This window comes from Capricornis sumatraensis, chromosome 3 (assembly GCF_032405125.1).
Source record: "Capricornis sumatraensis isolate serow.1 chromosome 3, serow.2, whole genome shotgun sequence".
NCBI classification, from domain to species: domain Eukaryota; kingdom Metazoa; phylum Chordata; class Mammalia; order Artiodactyla; family Bovidae; genus Capricornis; species Capricornis sumatraensis.
In genome coordinates this window covers 14,746,947-14,767,717 of record NC_091071.1, presented here as the reverse complement: position 1 = coordinate 14,767,717, position 20,771 = coordinate 14,746,947, and the positions used below count along the sequence as shown (strand labels likewise).

Genomic DNA, 20,771 nt, shown 5'->3' with positions numbered 1-20,771 from the left:
TCCAAAATCACTGCAGATGGTGACTGCAGCCATGAAATTAAAAGATGCTTGCTCCTTGGAAGAAAAGCTATGACTAACCTAGACAGCATATTAAAAAGCAGAGACATTACTTCACCAACAAAGGTCTGTATAGTCAAAGCTATGATCTTTCCAGTAGTCATGCATGGATGTGAGAATTGGACTATAAAGAAGACTGAGCACCAAAGAACTGATGCTTTTGAACTGTGGTGTTGGAGAAGACTCTTGAGAGTCCCTTGGACTGCAAGGAGATCCAACCAGTCCATCCTAAAGGAAATCAGTCCTGAATATTCATTGGAAGGACTGATGCTGAAGCTGAAACTCCAATACTTTGGCCGCCCGATGCGAAGAACTGACTCACTGGAAAAGACCCTGATGCTGGGAAAGATTGAAGGCAGGAGGAGAAGGGGACGACAGAGGATGAGATGGTTGGATGGCATCATTGACTCTATGGACATGAGTTTGAGTAAGCTTCAGGAGTTGGTGATGGACAGGAAAGCCTGGTGTGTTGCAGCCCATGGGGTTACAAAGAGTCGGACACGACTGAGTGACTGAACTGAACTGATCCTTTCGGTGTTAATTTTCCACATAGATTGAAGGGTCAAAATTGTTCCTAACAGCTTATTATGAAAAGTAACAATTTTCCTACCCACACTGTGATTTCCTCTTTGTTTTTCCTCCTTTTGAGGAAACCACTTTCAGCTCTTTCAATGATTCTCCGTACTTGCCAAGGACACAATTATATTGCTGCTGCTTGATTTTTGTTTTTGCATTGACTTCCTACTGTGGAAGGTGAGGACTGAGCTCTCTTTGAGGCCTCTCTTTTCAGATATTCACATGCTTTGCAACCCACCCCCACATTAAATTTATATGATACTTTTGGTTACATCAATACAGAGTGTTTGCATTTTCCTGACCATGTAAGAGAGATCCAACTGAATCAAGAGATTCAGCTGAGTCAAATAGTATACTGTCTCTTCTTTCCTGTGAAGCTTCTTATTTTCCCTGGAAAACCCAGCAATTATGGAAATTTTTGATATCATCTCAAGATTGTGATTTAAAGCTGAATAGTTACCTTAATTTTTTAAGAAATTGTGGGAGGTGTGACTTGAGTGGAGCCCAGACAATCTCTCCTTGGGTCACCCTGGGAGACTGAGTTACTCTCTTCTCTGTTCTTTCCCACCTCTTTCTCTCCTCCTCTTTTCTACCGTCAGCGGATCACAGGCTCACAGATCTCCCCCAGGCTTCAGTATTTTGGGCAGTCACTGAGCGGGGGCCAGGACCTCACAATGGATGGACTGGTAGACTTGGCTGTCGGGGCTCAGGGGCATGTGCTGCTGCTCAGGTGAGAACATACCAGGTATCTTCTTTTTAAGGAGTGTGTTTGCTGCACGATGGCCCCTGATGGCCCTCTGGCTTCCCCCCAGGTCACAGCCTGTGCTGAAAGTTGAGGCGACGATGGAGTTCACACCCAAGGAAGTGAAGAGGAATGTGTATGAATGTCGTGACCCAGTGGTAAAAGGCCAGATTGCTGGGAAGGTCAAAGTCTGCCTCCAAGTTCGCAAGAGCACATGGGACCGGCTGGGAGAAGGTGAGGCTGGGTGGGTGAATTTCAAGAGGTTAAATGACTGGGGACATTGATGGGCTCTAATAGCCTTCTTCAAGCTTGGATGGAGTAAGCAGATGGTTCCCCTGCTAGGGCATGGGTGGGGAGGCCCAGAAAACACCACCAAAGAAGTAAGTCTCTGGCAGTTCTTTACAATCTCAGTTCCCTATAGAATGAAGGGCCCCACCCTGTGAACTAACCAGATATATTTTTTTAACTGAGAGATGGGCAGAGGAGCTTGGCAAGCTACATAGTCCATGGGGTTGCAAAGAGTTGGACATGACTTAGCTACTAAACAACAACAATAATTTGTTCAAAGGGGAGACTGAGTTGATGAAGCTAAACACAAACTCACAAAGCATTCAGACATGTATTCCATCACAACTAACTTGACTTCCTCCCTTGTCTCTATTCTGAGTGGCATTGTGCTTGGGGTGAGAAAGAGTAATGGTGGTTCTAGAGAGAAACAAGGGGAGGAGATAAAATTAGTTTTCTAGCAATAATCTTACTGGACTGAGGAGTCAGTGGTCAGGGTTTGGGGCAAACAACACGGCTAGAAATTGAGAGTGAAGTCTTGGAGAGTAGAGAATTACAGAGAAGATCCCCCAAAATCTACACGGAAATTCCATACAAGTCATTGGCTGACTTCTAAGTCATGCATGTCCAGGTCAATACTTCCAGAGACTCAGTGGAAGAGAGCAACTGGAGAGCTAATGAGTTGAAAAGAAATCCAGCTGCTGGGGAAGCAGAGATTTGAGTGGGGCCTTGAAAAACACCTTGGTCCTTCTGTTGGGAAAATGTCCATTGAGACGGGCAAGCAAGAGAAACAACAGACAATAGATATAGACCCACAGATGATTCAGATATTAGAATTATCAAATCAGAATTTAAAATATAACTAAAATAAATATCTTCAAGAAAAAAGAGGAAAGGATGGAGAACTTCATTAAAAAAATTTGGATTTTGTGAGTTAAATGGAAACACTAGCACTGAAAAACACATGGGATGGAATTGAGAATTCAATACATTTAATAGCAGATTAGGAGCAGAACAAACAGATATACATTACTATATATAAAATAGGTAAACAAAGATTTACCGTATGGCAGAGATAATTATATTCAATCGATATCTTGTTTAACCTATAATGGAAAAGAAGCTGAAAAATATATATACGTATAACTGAATCACTTTGGTGTATACTTGAAACTAAAACAACGCTGTTAATCATCTATACTTCAATATAAAATAGAATTCTAAAAAAGAAATGGTGGTAAAGACTTTTCTAAAACTGGTGAAACACATCAAGATTCTCTACCAAGACAGAGCAAGATAAATATAAAAGGAACCATAAATTGGTACATTACACCAATGCCCACAACACTAGACACTGTAGCATCCCAAGGTACAAACTTCTGAAGAACAAAGACAAAGAGAAAAAAGTGAAAAGCAATATACTTTAAAAATATACTTAATTTTCTAGCTTGTAACAGAATAGCTATTATTTACTGAGCACTTGTTATGTGGCAGGCACTATGCTAAATGCTTCATAGGCACAATTTTATTTTCACTGTTGGGAAGATAAAATTATTATCTTCAATTTAAAAATAAGGAGGAACTTTCCTGGCTGTCCAGTGGTTAGGGCACTGCGCTTCCAATGCAGAGGCCAGGGTTTGATCCTGGGTCAGGGAATTAGATCCCACATGCTGCAAAAAGACCCCATGTTGTTGTTCAATCCCTAAGTTGTATCTGACTCTTTGTGACCCCATGAACTGCAGCATGCCAAGCTTCCGTCTCTCACCATCTCCCATAGTTTGCTCAAATTCATGTCCATTGAGTTGGTGATGCCCTCTGAACATCTTATCCTCTGTTGCCCCATTCTCCTCCTGTCCTCAATCTTTCCCAACATCAGGGTCTTTTCCAATGAGTTGGTTCTTTGCATCAGGTGGCCAAAATGTGGGAGCTTCAGCTTCAGCATCAGTCCTTCCAATGAATATTCAGGGTTGATTTCCTTTAGGAATGACAGATTGGATCTCCTTGCAGTCCAAGGGACTGTCAAGAGTCTTCTCCAGCACCACAGTTCAAAAGCATCAGTTCTTCAGTGCTCTGCTTTCTTTATGGTCCAAGTCTCACATCCATACATGACTACTGGAAAAATCATAGCTTTGGCTAGATGGACCTTTGTTAGCAGAGTGGTGTCTTTGCTTTTTAATATGCTTTCTAGGTTTGTCGTAGCTTTTCTTCCAAGGAGCAAGTGTCTTTTAATTTCATGGCTGCAGTGATCTTGAATCCCAGGAAAACAAAAGTTGCCACTATTTCCACAACTAAAAGATCCTGTGTGCTGCAATTAAGACCTGGCTCAGCCAGATCAATATGGAAATAATTTTTTAAAATAAGGAACTGAGAGACACAGAGAGGTCAGCTAATGTGGCCAAAGTTGGTCAGTTGGGAAGCAGAGGAACAGGGCCTCCACCTGTTGCCAGTCTGACTCCAAAGCCAGGCTCCTTACCACCATTCTTCCCCGCCCCTTCAGGAGATACCCAGAGCACTATCACCTATGACCTGGCTCTGGACCCAGGTCGCCCCCATTCCCTGGCCATCTTTGATGACACACAGAACAACACACGTAGACATGTAGAGACGCTGAGGCTGAGTCAGAAATGCGAGACCCTGACGCTCCGGTTACTGGTGAGCAGGGGGTGACCACCCTCCTGGGTCTGCCAAGCAGGGGGTGGGCTTGTGAAGCTGAGAAGGCTGGATCACCAACCCCCCACTGTTTCTCAGGATTGTGTGGAGGACTCAGTGACCCCCATTTCTCTGCGCCTCAACTTCTCTCTGGTGGGGGAGCCCGCGCACAATTATGGGGGCCTCAGGCCAGTGCTGGGTGTGGATGCTCTGAGACTCTTCACAGCCTCGGTGAGTCGGGAAGATCCCCTGGAGCAGGAAAGGGCAACCCACTCCAGTATTCTTGCTTGGAGAATCCCACAGGCAAGAAGAGCCTGGCAGGATGGGGTACCAAAGAGTCGGACACGACTGAGCAACTAACATTTTCACTTTATTTCAAGATTTCACTTTACTGTTTCGTTTCACATCCTGTCCCAATTTCCTTTTGTTTTTCTCATATTCCGTGTTTGGCAGCTTCCCTTTGAGAAGAACTGTGGCAATGACACCGTCTGCCAGGATGACCTCAGCATTACCTTCAATTTTATGGGGTGAGTTCTCTGTCCTCGTTTTTACCCCTAAACCTGCACTGTGAGCTGGTGCTCTGTTCTCCTCCTGGTCCGCAAGGGAGCCTGGTGCAGAGCAGCTGCTGCCGCCTCATCCACTATCTTCTCTCCCCCAGTGTCTGCGCCTCCTTCCCTACAGAGCACATTCACTGCAGGGAAGCCCCCAGCCTCTCATGGCCTGGCTTCTTCCTTCCACAGCCTGGACACCCTGGTGGTGGGTGGTCCCCGGGACTTGAACGTGACGGTGACTGTAAGAAACGAGGGCGAGGACTCCTACAGAACTCAGGTCACCTTCTTCTACCCATCTGGCTTGTCCTTCCGGAGGGTGTCAAGCAGCCAGGTAGCCAAACCCTTCTCAGGCTCTATCTGACTTTGCTTGCCCTGCCCCGTGGCTGCTGGTTGACTTCACCAGCTCTGCCTCCCTGGCCTTCCAGAACCAGCGCTCACATCGATTCTGGCGCCTGGCCTGTGAGTCTGATGTCTCCACCGAAGGGTTTGGAATCTTGAGGAGATTAAGCTGCGGCATAAACCACCCCATTTTCCCAGACAACTCGGAGGTCAGACTGCTGGCTCCTCCTCCCTTTTTCTCCTTTCTTTTCTTCTGAATTCTTCCCTAGTTCTTCTCCTTTTTCCCACACTGCATGGCTTGTGAGATTTTAGTTCCCAGACCAGGTATTGAACTCAGGCCCTTGGCAATGAAAATGTGAAATCTTAACCACTGGACCATCAGGGAATTCCCTTCTTCTTCTTCTTTTTAAAAGTAGATCTTTCTTTCTCTCTCTCTCCTTTTTTTTTTTTGAAAAAAAGCTTTGCTGAGATAAAATCCATCTACCATTACGCTACACCCACTGGGCTTCCCTGGCAGCTCAGACAATAAAGAATCTGCTTGCAATCCAGGAGACCTGGGTTTGATTCCTGGGTTGGGAAGATTCCCTGGAGAAGGGAATGGCAACCCACTCCAGTATTCTTGCCTGGAGAATTCCATGGACAGAGGAGCCTAACAGGCTGTATAGTCCATGGGGTCACAAAGAGTCAGACACGACTGAACAACTCACACAAACATTTAAAGTATATGGTCCAGGGACTTCTCTGACAGTCAAGTGGTTGAGAATCTGACTTGCAATGTAGGGGACACAGGTTTGATCTCGCATTAGGGAACAAAGATCCTATGCCACATGCCACTGGGCAATCTAAGCTCAAGTGCCACAGCTAGAGAGCCCACACACCCCAAGACCTGATGCAGTCAAAAATGAATAAATAAATAAATTGAGTAAAGTATACAATCCAGTGGCTTTTGAAATGTTCACAAAGTTGTGCATTCATCAGCGTGATCAATTTTAGAGTATTATATTTTTAATTTAATGTTTAAAATATTACTTATTTGTTTGGCTGCATTGGGTCTTAGCTGTAGCATGTGGGGTCTTCTCTGCATCATGCAGGATCTTTCGCTGCAGCTCATGAACTCTCTAGTTGTGGTCCACAGGCTCAGTAGTTGTAGCACTTGGGCTTAGTTGCTCCAAGGCATGTGGGATCTTAATTCCCCAACCAGGTATTGAATTTGAGTTCCCTGCATTGCAAGGCAGATTCTTGACCCCTGGACAACCTGGGAAGTTCTAGAGTATTTTATAACCACGCCCCCGCCCCAAACACCTTGCTCCCTTTGGCCATCAGCCCATGTCTTCCCATCTGTCCCAGTTCTAGGCAACCACTAATCTATTTTCTGTCTTGAGATTCACCTGTTCTGGATATTTCATATAAATGGAATCATACAATATGATGGCTTCTTTGAGCATCACGCTTTCAAGGGTTACCCATGTTGCAAGATGTATTAATACTCTGATTCTTTTTATTGCTGAATAACACTCTGGTGTACGTATGTACCACATTTTATTTACCCATTCTTCAGCTGGTGAACATCTGGGATGTTTTTTCTCTTCTTACTCTTGTCACTGTCTCTCCTTTCTCCAACTCCAGATCACCTTTAACGTCACATTTGACGTGAACCCTGATACTTACTTTGGAAACAAGCTACTTCTCAAGGCCAATGTTACCAGGTGAGCTATGCCTGGCTTCCCACCACATCATCAGTTTTGAGGTCCCAGCCCCTTGCTGATGGTGGACCATTGCCCTCTCCCCACTGGTTCTCCCTTCAGCTCATTCATTCACTCAAGAAATGCCAACTGAGCACCCAGCACATGCCAGGCATGTTGCCCAGGCTGATGGGATAGCAACAGACAAGATGGCTGTGGTTCCTGCCTCATGGAGGTTATAATTTAGTGGCAAGGATGGACAGGAAAGTTGAGGGTTACCATACAGTATGAGATGAAGGATGTCCAGTGTTGTTGGGAGTTTGGTGTTCCGAGAGGAAGATTCATTTGGGCTGTGAGTTAGCCAAAAAAAGTGAAAGAAAGTGTTAGTCTTTCAGTCATGTCCAACTGTTTGTGACCCCATGGACTATAGCCCACCAGGCTCCTCTGTCCATGGAATTCTCCAGCCAAGAATACTGTCCATTCCCTTCTCCAGGGGATCTTCCCAACCCAGGGATCAAACCCGGGTCTCCTGCATTGCAGGCAGATTCTTTACCATTTGAGCCACCAGGGAACCCCAACAAAGGCACAAATTGAAGGTAGGCAGAAATATATAGAGAAGAAAGTGTGAACCAAGCCATGCCTGGATACGGCAAACGTCAGGCTAAGTTTGAGCTCAGGAGGCAGAGTTGGAGGACTTGGTTAGATATGGCCCATTTCATGTAATGACCAACAGGTGCTATTAGGGAGTTTGCAGTTGAACTTGGGAGGGACGGATGTGATCACCTTTGCATGCTAGAAAGATCTCTCTCCAGGAGGGCGGGGGATTAGGGCAGGAGTGGTTTTGAGTTCAGGGGACCAGTGAGAAAAAGAAGGCGCTCCAGGCATCCATCCAGGTGAGCTGGGATGGGCCTGAACTCCACGGGGCAGCCCTGGTCTTCCCTACAATTTCTATTTCCTCTTTAGGATTTTAAGGACAGTGTTTAAGATGCTGAGAGGACAGGACTCAGTGGTTGGTTGGTGCTAGAGGGTGAGGGAGAGATAGGAGAAGGAAAGGCTGATTCTCAATTCTCAAGAGCTGGTCAGAGCTCTCTGTTTCCCTTCAGTGAAAACAACATGCCGGGGAACAACAAAACTCACTTTCAGCTGGAGCTGCCTGTGAAATACGCTGTGTACATGGTGGTCACCAGGTACTGGCTTCCGGGGCTTTTTGCTCTGCTTTCACCCCAGGGCTGGACATGGTGCATCGAGCATCTGTGTGCGAGTCTGTGCGCGTGTGCTTGTGTGTGTCTGAAGTTATGTGTGCACACGTGTGCATTTGTGTGTGTGTTGGGGGGCCAAACTGGCACACGATGCAGGTCCCCTGACACAGTCCTTGCACACCATCGTGCTTTCGCTCTCTCAGTTGCGTTTCCTGTTTGCCTGTTCTCCCCTTAACACCTTTAGCCCGAGACCCCTTCCCAGGACTCCCCTGATGTTCTGTCACCTCCTGCCCCTTCTTCTTTCTCCCGTCAGCCTTGAGGCCTCCACCAAATATCTCAACTTCACAGCCTCAGAGAAGACCAGACACGTTATGAAGCATCAGTATCAGGTGGGGAGTGGAGAAGGAGCCTGGGGAGGGAAACCAGGATGACAGGAAAGAACAATGGGAGGGACTTCTCTGGGGTCCAGTGGTTAAGACTCCGGGCTTTGACTGCATGGGACACAAGTTTGATCCCTAGTCAGGAAACTAAGATCCCACATGCCTCAGGGCAAAAAACCCAAACGTGAATCAGAAGCAGTATTTTAACAGATTCAATAAAGACTTTTTTAAATGGTCCACATCAAAAAATCTTTAAAAAAAGTTGCACTCTTCCACTGCAGGGCACACCGGTTCGGTCCTTGTCAGGGAACAAAGATCTCACATGTTGTGTTGTCAAAACAAAAAATAATAATGATGGGAAACACGCATAAGGTATCTGCTTTGGGCCAGGCTCTGTTCTAAGCTTGCTCTGACTCCACACACACACAAGCACGTGCATCACACATGTACACACACACATATGTATATACATGGGACTTCTCGGTGGCTCCACAGTAAAGAATCTGTCTGCAGTGGAGGAGACCAGGTTCAATCCCTGGATCGGGAAGATCCTCTGGAGGAGGGCACGGCAACCCTCTCCAGTATTCTTGCCTGGAGAATCCCCATGGATAGAGGAGCCTGGCAGGATACGGTCCATAGGGTCACAAAGAGCCGGATAGGACTGAAGTGACTGAGCACGCATGTTTATACACACATGCATGTAATTACGTTTTTCTTCATCTTCCTAATGACTCTGTGACGGAGGCACTGTGGTCTCCCCCAGTTTATAGATGAAGAAACTGGGGCTCAGAGAGTTTAACAGAACGCGTCCCCCGGTGTCACCCCTAGTAAGTGGGAGAGCTGCTGCTTACGACAGCCTGTTTGGCTCAGGAGTGGGTATTTAACCATTACACTCTCCTGCCTCTCAGAAAGCATCAGAAGGCAGGGTGCTTGGGTCTGTGAGGCCTTATTCAGTCCTGGGCCCCCTCCCAGGACTCCCCTGATGTTCGGGAGTGGGGAACCTGATTCTAGTTGCTGGTGGGGGTGGAAAAGTCAGAGCCCCAATACCCACCCTTCCCCCACCACACAGTTCAACAACCTGGGCCGGAAGAAACTGCCCATCAGTGTGGTCTTCTGGATCCCCATCCGGCTGAACAAGGTGACCGTGTGGTCCCAGCCCCAAGTCACCTTCTCCCAGGTAAGCCCAGCCGGCTCTGAGGAGTGGGCCCAGCTCCTCCCTCCACAGCCCCCTGGTCTTTCCTAAAATCGTTTCTGCTTCTTCGTTGGACTGTGGAGCCATTCCCGACCCTCTCCTGACCTGGAGGGTGGACCCAGGAGCCTCACTTCAATCCCATCCTCACCGTGTCCCTTTTCCTCAGAACATGTCCAGTGGATGTCACACCACGGAGGTTGCCCCTCGTCACTCTGACTTCCTGGCGGAGCTTAAGAAGAGCCCGGTGCTGGTGAGACTAAGCCCCGGCCTCGGGGCTGCACGCAGACTCTGGGCCACCCCTTCCCTGTGCTCACTACCACCTCTCAACTGAGCAGCCTGGGCTCACAGGGCATGGCCCGCATCCAGCTTTCATGCTCACCTGTCTCTTCCCCCCCTTCCCCAGAACTGCTCCGTTGCCGTCTGCCAGAGAATCCAGTGTGCCATCCCCTCCTTTGGCGTCCAGGAGGAGTTCAAGGTCACCCTCCAGAGCAACCTCTCATTTGACTGGTACATCAAGGTCTGTGGGGGCCCGAGGCTCGGCTGGGCATGAGTCATGATCCTTCAGGGCCTAGGGGTCCAGCTCCCATCCTCTCTCTCTCCCACAGACTTCACACAACCACCTTCAAGTTGTGAGCAAAGCGGAGATCTTATTTGATGAGTCAGAGTTCACCCTGCTTCCAGGGCAGGACGCGTTTGTGATGGCCCAGGTGTGTGTCTGGGACACAGAGCGACCATTAGAGGCAGGAGAGGAGGCTGGGCTTGTGGGGGAGAGAGAAGAGTGGGCAGGAGTGAGCGCTGGGCCTAGAGGGGACAGGGGACAGGGAGGGGTTAGGCATGGGGTTCAGGGAGCAACAAGGTCTGAGTGGGGAACCCCCAGAAACCCAGAGTCTTTCTCCTCTGGTGTACCCCTCCCCCTCTCCCTGCTCCAGACAGAGACCAAGGTGGAGTCCTACGAAATACATAACCCTGTCCCGCTGATCGTGGGCAGCTCGGTAGGGGGGCTTGTGCTCCTGGCCCTCATCTCTGCCGGTCTGTACAAGGTAACTCCCCGGGGACCCTCTTCCTGACTGCTCCCCTCCCCACCCGGCTGCTTCTCACTCAGCACTGTCAACTCCCCCTTCTGCTGCCAGTTGGGTGACCTGGGGTGGGGGGTGTCACAGAACCTCAGTTTCTTCAACCGTACAATGAGACTAAGTGTAAGTGAATGTCGCTCAGTTGTGTCCAACTCTTTGCCACCCCGTGGATTGTAGCCCACCAGGCTTCTCTGTCCATGGAATTCTCCAGGCAAGAATACTGGAGTGGGTGGCCATTTCCTTCTCCTTCCTGACCCAGGGATTGAACCTGCGTCTCCTGTATTGCAGGCAGATTCTTTACCGTCTGAGTCACTAGGGAAATACCCATTTTGTGGAGGTCATTGGCTTCATTACTCTAGGAACTTAGAATGGTCTCTGGTACAATCACTATATAAGGAGTAGTCCTTCTTATGTTCTCTATTTCTTTCCTTTCCCAATAGCAATGCCCTTCCTGCTCCACTTTCCCCAGGGCTCTTCTACACCCCGCCGTGTTTTTTCTTTGCATCTCTTGGTCCCGCGGTCTCCCTGCCTGTCCTGCGTGGCTTTCACCCACCCCCCTCCCCTAGCCTGGGTGCCCTCACTCACTTGCTTCTGCCTCCACAGCTCGGCTTCTTCAAACGACAGTACAAGGACATGATGACTGAAGCTGGTCCCGATGTGGCCACCCCCCAGTAGCAGCTCCTTCCCCACAAGTGGCCTCCCTTGCAGCAGACAGGACATGATGCGACCAAACAGCGGGTGCCCAGGCTGCTGGGTGGACACCTCTGTTAGGAAATCGGGGCTGTGACGTTTCACTCAGGAGCGACCTGCGTGGGTTGCCATTCTCATCTGTGTGCACAGGCGTGTGTGTGTGTGCGTGCGCTCATGAGTGTGAGTTGTGTGTGTGGCTTAGATCACTCTTGAACCAAGATAAGTGCCTTCGGCACAAAGTCTGGGGCCAAAGCGAGTTGCTTGGGCATCCTTGTGTGTGGATGAAGGTGCCACTGGTTCTTCCTTGGGGGCAGAGGTGATGGTAGCTCTTGCCGGTAAACACAAAGGGAAGGCCAACAAATCCTCCCGCGCTTTCCCCTGAAGGAGGTCGGACCTACTTTGGTGGGTGAGCCTGCAGGCTGGCAGGAGCCCGAGCAGCTGGGGCTGAGCCATTCCACACTAGAGCTGATGTGTTCAGTGCACAATGGTGCACTTTTCTTTGTGTACTCACTTATTTATTATTTTAATGGCACTTTTATTTTTTGAATAGATGAACCTGTCTGTAGTATCAAAGTCAAAAAACGTGCAAAGGTGTATGATGAAAAGATTCTCCTTTCCACTCTGATCTCCCAGCCATTCAGGTCTCTTGTAAAGGGTAGTCTAGGTTATGTGTTTGGAGGTCTCCTTCGGTAAGATTCTTTTTTTTCCCTCTTTTTATACAATGATTCTAGGGATATGCAAACACACACACACAACTTTTTTGATACAAATGGCATCATGCGTTATTTATACTGTTCTACATCTTGCTTTTTTCATGAATATGGCTCCGACATTGTTTTTTTAATCAAAATATAAAGTACTTTCTCATTCTTTTATATAGTGGCTCTGTATTCTACTATGTGGGTGGATCCTAAGCCCGGGAGATATATTATTTCCAATCTCACAGTGACAAAAATGGTGGATTAATAAATTGAATGTATGTGGTTTTTGTGTATGTGTAAGCTAATTTATAAGATACATTCCCAAAAATTTGAGTTATCTGAGAGGCAATCCCAAGAGAAGAATTTGAGTGAAAGATACTTATTTAAGAGAGACCCCAGCGAATACCAGTAGGGAAGGAACATGAGCTGGGAGGGAAAGGCAGACAGTAAAGGGTGTATTATCAACAGAGGTACCACTATGAGCTTGTCAAGTGTAACTCGGCTGAGGAGGTCTGGGAGATAAAGCAGAACACCCATCTCAACAGTTCCTACCTGTGCAGAGAAGGTACACAGACAGATGTACCATGCTGTTGTTCAGTTGCTAAGTTTTGTCCGATTCTTTGCAACCTCATGGGTTGCAGGACACCAGGATTTTTCTGTCCTTCACCGTCTCCCGGAGTTTGCTCATACTCATGTCCATTGAATCAGTGATGCCTTCCAATCATCTTGTCCTCTGTCGTCCCCTTCTCTTCCTGCCTCCAATCTTTCCCGGCATCAGGGTCTTTTTCAATGGATATACCATGCCCCATAGTTATTGGCTGAGAGTGCTGTTAGTTGAGAAGGAAGTGTTAATTCCCTGACACTTCCAGCCAGCTCTGAATGTAGGCAGAGCGGGCTCTGGTGGCCAGAGAAAGGGCTGCAGATGCTGCCGGTTGGAAGTCCACCAAGGGAGCATAGCCGTGCCCTGGCACGGCCTGCAGGGATCAGGGCAGGGCACCAATAGCACTTGCTTTCCCGAGTGTGTAGACGTGAAGTTTTGTTACCTGTTTCTAGGTAGCCTTCCCTCCTCTGGGGAGTTCTCCCGCTGCCCTTCTCCCAACCTTCGCCAATACAGCGCCCACCACTCGGCCCTTAGCACCCACCCTACTTGTCACACCAGTCCTGCTAAGTGGCCATATCTTGGTATTTACTCTGAATTTCACTTTGCAAGATTATCCTAATTGCTTGAGGTCATACGCTAAGTGAGGCTTCCCTGACGGCTCAGATGGTAAAGAGTCTGCAGTTCCATCCCTGGGTCAGGAAGGTCCCCTGGAGAAGAGAATGGCTACTCACTCCAACATTCCAGCCTGGAGAATCCCATGGACAGAGGAGCCTGGCAGGTTACAGTCCATGGGGTCACAAAGGGTCGGATGGGACTGAGCAACTAACACTTTCACTTTTCATACAGATAAGGAAGGGATGGAGGTGGGATTCAAACCTGGCACAGTCTGGTTCCGTAGCTTTTCTCTTTTGCTGTCCTGACGGCCTCAGAGGAATAGCCTGCAGCAGGAGTGAGGGAGGTTGATAAAAATGGCAAGTACATGCAGTTCATTGAGAGACAAGGAAGTTATGGCTTAGATGGACATCTGTTCCAGATGTGATAGGACAGAGGACAGGTGAGGGAAGATTCCTGGGGGAGGTGACCCCTGACTCAAGTAGGGGCAGGAACCTTCCAGTTAGAGGGCAGCAGAGTCAGGGCTGGAAGAGTGGACGGGAGCCTGGGCATATGTGCTTTGTGAGCCAGAGTGAGGAGTTTCAGTTTTATTCAAAATGCAATAAGATGTCATCAAAGGGTGACCCATAAGACAATGGCACTTTGTATCTTTGTTGCTATTCAGTCATTAAATCATGTCTGACTCTTCGCAACCCCATGGACTATTAGCTCTCCAGGCTCCTTTGTCCATAGGATTTCCCAGGCAAAAGTACTGGAGTGGGTTGCCATTTCCTTCTTCAGGGGATCTTCCTGACCCAGGGATTGAACCCATGTCTCCTGCATTGCCAGGCAAATTCTTCACCTGAGCTACCAGGGAAGTCCACCTTGAAATGGTTCTACACAATTTCTTTTTCTGACTTCAGAACCCTTAAAATGACTTTCTTCCGCCTTAAATTGAAAGAAAAAAGACCTCAAGATCTCCAGAGTCCTTAACTGACCCAGGAAAAGAGAGGGCCTCTGTACCTCCAGGCAGCAGTCCTTGGACAAGCAATCAAGGCTCAAAGTCCACATAGCCTCTTTGAGTTGGAAGTTTGTGTTGAATTCAGCCAGCTAGGAGGAGCTTAATGATGGGTTAAAAAGTAAATTATTTCTAGTGACAAATTACCCTAGCATGACCCCAAAGTTACTAATAAACAGGACCATAAATCTCTGGTGAAGAATCAGATAAACCTGGGAAAGTCTGTCCTTGGTTTTACTTTTGGGGATCCCTTGGTTCAGAATAAATCTCTGCAACCTCCACCCTTTTCTTACTTAGCTGTTGTTTAGTTGCGAAGTCTGACTTTTTGTGACCCCTGCAGTATGCCAGGCTCCTCTGTCCTCCAGTATCTCCCGGAGTTTGCTCAAATTCATGCCCATTGAGTCGGTGATGGTATCTAACCATCTCATCCTTTGTTGCCCCCTTCTCCTCCTGCCCTCAGTCTTTCCCAACATCAGGGTCTTTTTGAATGAGTTGGCTCTCCGCATCAGGTGGCCACAATATGGGAGCTACAGCTTCAGCATCAGTCCTTCCAAGGAAGGAATATTCAGGGTTGATTTCCTTGAAGATTGACTGATTTATCTCCTTGCAGTCCAAGGGACTCTCAAGAGTCTTCTCCAGCACCACACTTCGAAAGCATCCGTTCCTTGTTGCTTAGCCTTTTTTATGGTCCAACTCTCACATACATACATGGTTACTAGAAGAACCATAGCTTTGACTATATGGACCTTTGTCAGCAGAGTGATGTCTCTGCTTTTTAACACGCTGTCTAGGTTTGACATAGCTTTCCTTCCAAGGAGCAAGTGTCTTTTAATTTCATGGCTGTAGTCATTGTCCACAGTGATTTTGCAGCCCAAGAAAATAAAAGCTGTCTCTGCTTCTACGTTTCCCCCATCCATTTGCCATGAAGTGATGGGACCAGATACCACGATCTTAGTTTTCTGGATGCTGAGTTTCAAACCAGGCTTTTTACTCTCCTTTTTCACCCTCATCAAGAGGTTGTTCATCTTTAGTTCCTCTTCCCTTCCTGCCATTAGAGTAGTATCACCTGCATATCTGAGGTTGTAGATATTTCTCCTGGCAATCTTAATTCTAGCTTGTGATATTAATACTTACAGTTTAGAAAAGAGATTTCTAACTGACAATCCTTGGGCCAAATCCAGACTTCAGGTTTTATTTAGCACTCGTGGTTTTGTCTCCTTGTTTTTGATTAGTTCCTGACCTTTTAAAAGGGAGAGGTTTCTCACGGAAATTCAGGTTTATAGTTTCTCTTGAAAAATGGGAAATGTTTGACAAAACAAGGTGACCGCTTGGCAGAGTCACCCTGTAAGCAGGACAGCTCACTCCATGGACCGCTCGTGCCTCTGAGGCCGAGCCTGTTATATTTAAAGGGACCTCTGAGGCCCTGCGTGCACTGGCCTCTGCTTACCTCTATAGCTTACCTGCTGCTGCCCTCCCCTCTCAACCTCGTATTTCTCAAAGGCACCATATTTAGGCTGACCAACTAGGACCCTTTGGAAAGTGAGGTGTGTTCATTGCTCAGTCGTGTCTGACTCTTTGCAACACCATGGACTATAGTCCAACAGGCTCCTCTGTCCACGGAATTCTCCAGGCAAGGATACTGGAGTGTATTGTCATTCCCCTCTCCAGGGGATCTTTCCAAACCAGGGATAGAACTCAGGTCTCCTGCATTGCAGGCAGATTCTTTACTATCTGAGCCACCAGGGAAGACGTGAAAGGGAATGTGATTAGTAATTACATTGGGATTGAGGCCTCAACATGATCTATTGGGACAGATCAGCATGTTTCTGGGTTCCCCCATACTCTCTCTCAGTCCCAGTCTTTGCCCACACAGCACCAGACTCACTTTCTTAGGACAAGATCTGGAACCTGGAACAAACAATTGCTAAATATATGTGTTGAGTAAATGAACGAATAGGCCTGGATTACCCAGCTTCCTGTTCTCAAGCTCTCTACCAGGAGACAGAGCTCTCAAAAAATCTGTTCCTCAGACTTTCCTGGTGGTCCAGTGGTTAAGTGGCCTGTCAATGCAGGGGACACGGGTTCCACCCCTGCTGCAGGAAGATTCCACATGCTGCAGGGCAACTAAGCCTGTGTGCCACAACTGCTGAAGCCCGTGAGCCGTGCAACAAGAGAAGCCACAGAAATGAGAAGCCCGTGCACCGCAACTAGGGAGTCGCCCCGGCTCACCGCAACCAGAGGAAGTCTGCGTGCAGCAGTGAAGACACAAAGCAGCCAGAAGTAAGTAAAACCTGTTTTCCTGCACTCTAACACATTTCTTCAGGCTCATATAGTATCTGACTGTATGCGTGTGTGCTTAGCTGCTCCGTCGTGACCCCATGAGCCCACCAGGCTCCTCTGTCCATGGGAATCTCCAGGCAAGAAAACTGGAGTGGGTTGCCACTCCCTTCTCCAGGGGATCTTCCCCAGCAAGGATCAAACTCAGTTGTCCTGCATTGCAGGCGGATTCTTGACCATCTGAGCCACCAGGGAAACCCTACTATATGTGACCACTTCACATTTCCTAAACAGAGAGACTGAATTCACAAATGGACAGTGGGTAGACACAGAACTCTGACCCCACAGTCTGTAGCAACCGGCTCAAAAAACTCACCCAGCATCTAGAGGGACCAGTTCAGGAAGCCAGCCTGCTACCTGTCCGTCAGACTAGACAGTCATGCCATCTCACCTCTGTGGGCTGCAGCCATGGCTGGGAACTGAGGGCTGACCGTGGAGCATCTAGATGGGAGTTGCAATGGTCTCTTGAAGAGAAATTCAGGAGATAAGGCTTATCACCGACACTTCAGACCCAACCCCTCTTACTCAGACCACCTCATTTCTGCTCTTTCTTGTTTCCCAATGGCAGGTTTTCATTCCCCCCCTTTTTTCCCCACAGAATTTAGCTATAAATGAAATATGAAGATTTTGTTTTTATTCCAGCAAAATCTCTTGTCAGCTGTGAAAACTGGAGCAAAGACAATCCTTTTGCTTTCTGTTTTGTTTTGTTTTTTTGCCAATGCACGAGTGCCCAGCTTCTTCCTCTTTCTTCACTCATCCTTATCTTTCTGGTGCTTTCCTCCTCCACCACGTGCGTGTTTGCTGTGTCCCCTAACATCCTTCTATTCCTCCACTTAATTGCGGTAGCCTTAACTCAGCCTAAACATATCACTGTTTTATCCCAAGTTTGCCCCCAAATTCAAGTTAGTCTGCTTCCTGGAAAGGCTGCTTCTGGCTTGTTCAGAGGCAGCTTTCTGATTTTTCCAATTACTGGACAGGCCTCAGGGGGATCTGGGCTGAGCACTCGGTCCATGAACTTCAAATCTGTACAGATGCCACTGGTGTGCACCCTCCAACCCGCCCACCCATCCATGGGCAAATTGCCTGCCCTTCCATTACCCATCCATCCACACACTCAACAGTAGGGCCTCCTCCAGTTCTGATGCCCATCCTTGGCGAGACAGGGAGAAAGAACATCTTCTCTCAGTTCCCAGCCAGAGGGCATCACCTTTGATTCTCCACAAAGGAAGACAGACTGGGAACCCTCCCCTCCCCATCAGCTAATAGCAACTGCAGCATCAGAGGGAAGCAGTGCTATTTTCCTCTCATATAACTGAGCTGCAGCAGTGACTAGAGTTAGGGTTAGGGTTTGGGTGAGGATGAGAGTGAGTGAATGAGTGAAAGTCGCTCAGTCATGTCCGACTCTTTGCCACCTAATGGACTATACAGTCCAGGTAATTCTCCAGGCCAGAATACTGGAGTGGGTAACATTTCCCTTCTCCAGGGGATCTTCCCAACCCAGGGATCGAACCCAGGTCCCCTGCATTGCAGGCGGATTCTTTACCAGCTGAGCCACAAGGGAAGCCTAGAAGGGGAACTGCTACAGATTCTTTTCAAGGGAACTCATTCACTTTCCCCTTGCTGAGAATCAGTGCTGCCACTTCTTCTTTTTAATGATTTTTTTTTTTGATGTGGACCATTTTTTAAAAGTTTTTATTGAATTTGTTATAATATTGCGTCTGTTTTGGTTTTTTGGCTACCAAGCATGTAGGATCTCAGCCCCCTGGCCAGCGATCGGACCCACACCCTCTGCACTGGAAGGTGAGGGCTTCAACACTGGAGTGCTGGGCAAGGCCCAGCACTACCTTTCTCTAACTTCATGCATGCATCAGATATTGATGGGGTACTTCCTGGAAGAGCACAATCCCTTCATTGAAGAGGTCTAAAGTCCCCATTTCAGTCCTGGCACATCAAATTATTCCTTTTTTGTTTTTTGATCTAAGCTTCTTCTGAGAAGCAGAATTAACCACTTTCTCCAGGTCACTCTGAAGTCTAGCAAAACTTCTATTTGAATGCATCAGACTACTATCTCCCCTGTAGGGTATGATGTCTTTGAAGGCTGGCTCCCTTTCCTGTGTGTTTTGCTTCCCCAGCAGCCAGCCTGCAGCCTGAATCACATGAGCAGCTCTGATGTATGGGATGAATGGCTGAGTGAAACAATGCTACCCAGGCTGGAGGTCAGGGAGAGAGAAGGGAAGTGACATTATCAGCAATGTGGGGAAACCTTCAGCATCCTGAAAGCTGTCTTCACCTTGTACTAGCTGGGCAAACAGATGCAAATGACTCAGCTTCTCTCTGCCTCACTTCTGCATCTGTGAAATGGAGTAATAGCAGCCCCATCCACTTAGGACTGCTGTGAAGATTCAGTGAACTAATAGATGGAAAGTGCTCAGTGGTATAAATAACCCATTGGAAAACTGCACAGAAGACCTAAGTAGACATTTTCCTGAAGGAGATATATAAATGGAATACTGGCATGTGGAAAGATAGTCAGCATCACTAATAATCAGAAAATGCAAATCAAACCCACAGTGAGATTTCACTTTCCACTTGTCAGAATGGCTACTACTAAAAAGACAACAATTAAGTGGTGAGGAGGATGTGGAGAAAAGGGAGCTTCATGCACTGTTTTTGCTCTTATTGTGGGCGGTGGGAAGGTATATTGACACCTGGAAAACACTATGGAGGTTCCTCAGAAAATTAAAAACAGAACTACTAGGTGATCCAGAAATTTCACTTCTGAGTATTTATCTCAAGAAAACAAAAACACTAATTAAAAAAAAAATGCATCCCTACGTTCATTGAAGCATTATCTGCAATAGTCAAGATACAGAAACAATCTGTGTCCACCAACAGATTTATGGATAAAGAAGTGGCATATATATATATATATATATATATGTATATATATATATATATATATATATATATAATGCCAGTGGAATGCTGCTGCTGCTGCTAAGTTGCTTCAGTCATGTCCGACTCTGTGTGACCCCATAGACGGCAGCCCACCTGGCTCCCCCATCCCTGGGATTCTCCAGGCAAGAATACTGGAGTGGGTTGCCATTTCCTTCTCCAATGCATGAAAGTGAAAAGTGAAAGTGAAGTCGCTCAGTCGTATCCGACTCTTAGCTACCCCATGGACTGCAGCCCACCAGGCTCCTCCGTCCGTTGGATTTTCCAGGCAAGAGTACTGGGGTGGGGTGCCATTGCCTTCCCCGCAATGGAATGCTACTTAGCCATAAATATAATGAAATATTGTCATTTGTGACAATACCAGTGGACCTAGAAGGTATTATGTTAAGTGAAATAAGTCAAAGACAAATACTTGGTGATTTCACTTGTATGTGGAATCTAAAAAACAAATGAACAAACGTAACTAAACAGAAACAGAGCCCTAAACACAGAGGACAAACAGGTGGTTGGCAGAGGGGAAGGAAATGGGAGAGAGAGAAATAAGTGAGAAAGATTAAGAGGTGTGAGCTTCCAGTTGCAAACTAACTGAGTCATGGGTGTAAAATGTACAGTGTGGGCGGTATAATCAATAACCTTGTAATGTCTTCTTATGGGGACAGATGACAACTAGACTTATCATGGTGATTATTTTGATGTATAGAAATATCAGATCATTATGTTTTGTACCAGGCAGGATAGTATTATAGGTCAATTACACTTCCAAAAACAAACAGATAAACTCAGAAAAAGAGATCAGATTTGTGGCTACTACTAGAGGCAGGGAGTAGGGGCTGGGGAATCAGATGACGGTAGTCAAAAGGTACAAACCTTCACATAAGTATTATGGGATTTTGTTTTTTGGTCCTGCGGCAGGGCATATGAGATCTTAGTTCCCCAACCAGGGATTGAGCCCGTGACGCCTGCATTGGAACTGTGGAGTCTTAACCACTGGACCCAGTCTTAGGGATGTAACGTACAATGTGATAAATATAATTAACACTGCTGTATGTTATAAATGAAAATTGTTGAGAGTAAATCCTAAGAGTTCTCACTACAAGGAAAAAATTTTTTCTGCATCTTTAATGATGTACGTACGTGAGATGATAGGTGTTCA

The 20,771-nt window shown here is 47.1% G+C and overlaps 1 protein-coding gene across 1 annotated transcript in view; it reads left to right on the top strand.

Moving 5' to 3' along the window:
- The window catches only part of ITGAM (integrin subunit alpha M), a 44,299-nt gene extending 31,979 nt beyond the window's left edge, over positions 1-12,320 (top strand). The window contains exons 15-30 of the mRNA XM_068967899.1: positions 1,233-1,363; positions 1,446-1,609; positions 4,158-4,312; positions 4,409-4,540; positions 4,763-4,836; positions 5,050-5,191; positions 5,286-5,408; positions 6,826-6,905; positions 7,985-8,068; positions 8,394-8,469; positions 9,530-9,637; positions 9,819-9,902; positions 10,056-10,169; positions 10,258-10,359; positions 10,582-10,692; positions 11,329-12,320. Coding sequence (XP_068824000.1) covers positions 1,233-1,363; positions 1,446-1,609; positions 4,158-4,312; positions 4,409-4,540; positions 4,763-4,836; positions 5,050-5,191; positions 5,286-5,408; positions 6,826-6,905; positions 7,985-8,068; positions 8,394-8,469; positions 9,530-9,637; positions 9,819-9,902; positions 10,056-10,169; positions 10,258-10,359; positions 10,582-10,692; positions 11,329-11,400 — 1,752 coding nt within the window. The 3' untranslated portion in view covers positions 11,401-12,320. The remainder of the gene's footprint in view (positions 1-1,232; positions 1,364-1,445; positions 1,610-4,157; positions 4,313-4,408; positions 4,541-4,762; positions 4,837-5,049; positions 5,192-5,285; positions 5,409-6,825; positions 6,906-7,984; positions 8,069-8,393; positions 8,470-9,529; positions 9,638-9,818; positions 9,903-10,055; positions 10,170-10,257; positions 10,360-10,581; positions 10,693-11,328) is intronic.
- Positions 12,321-20,771: the final 8,451 nt, after the last annotated feature.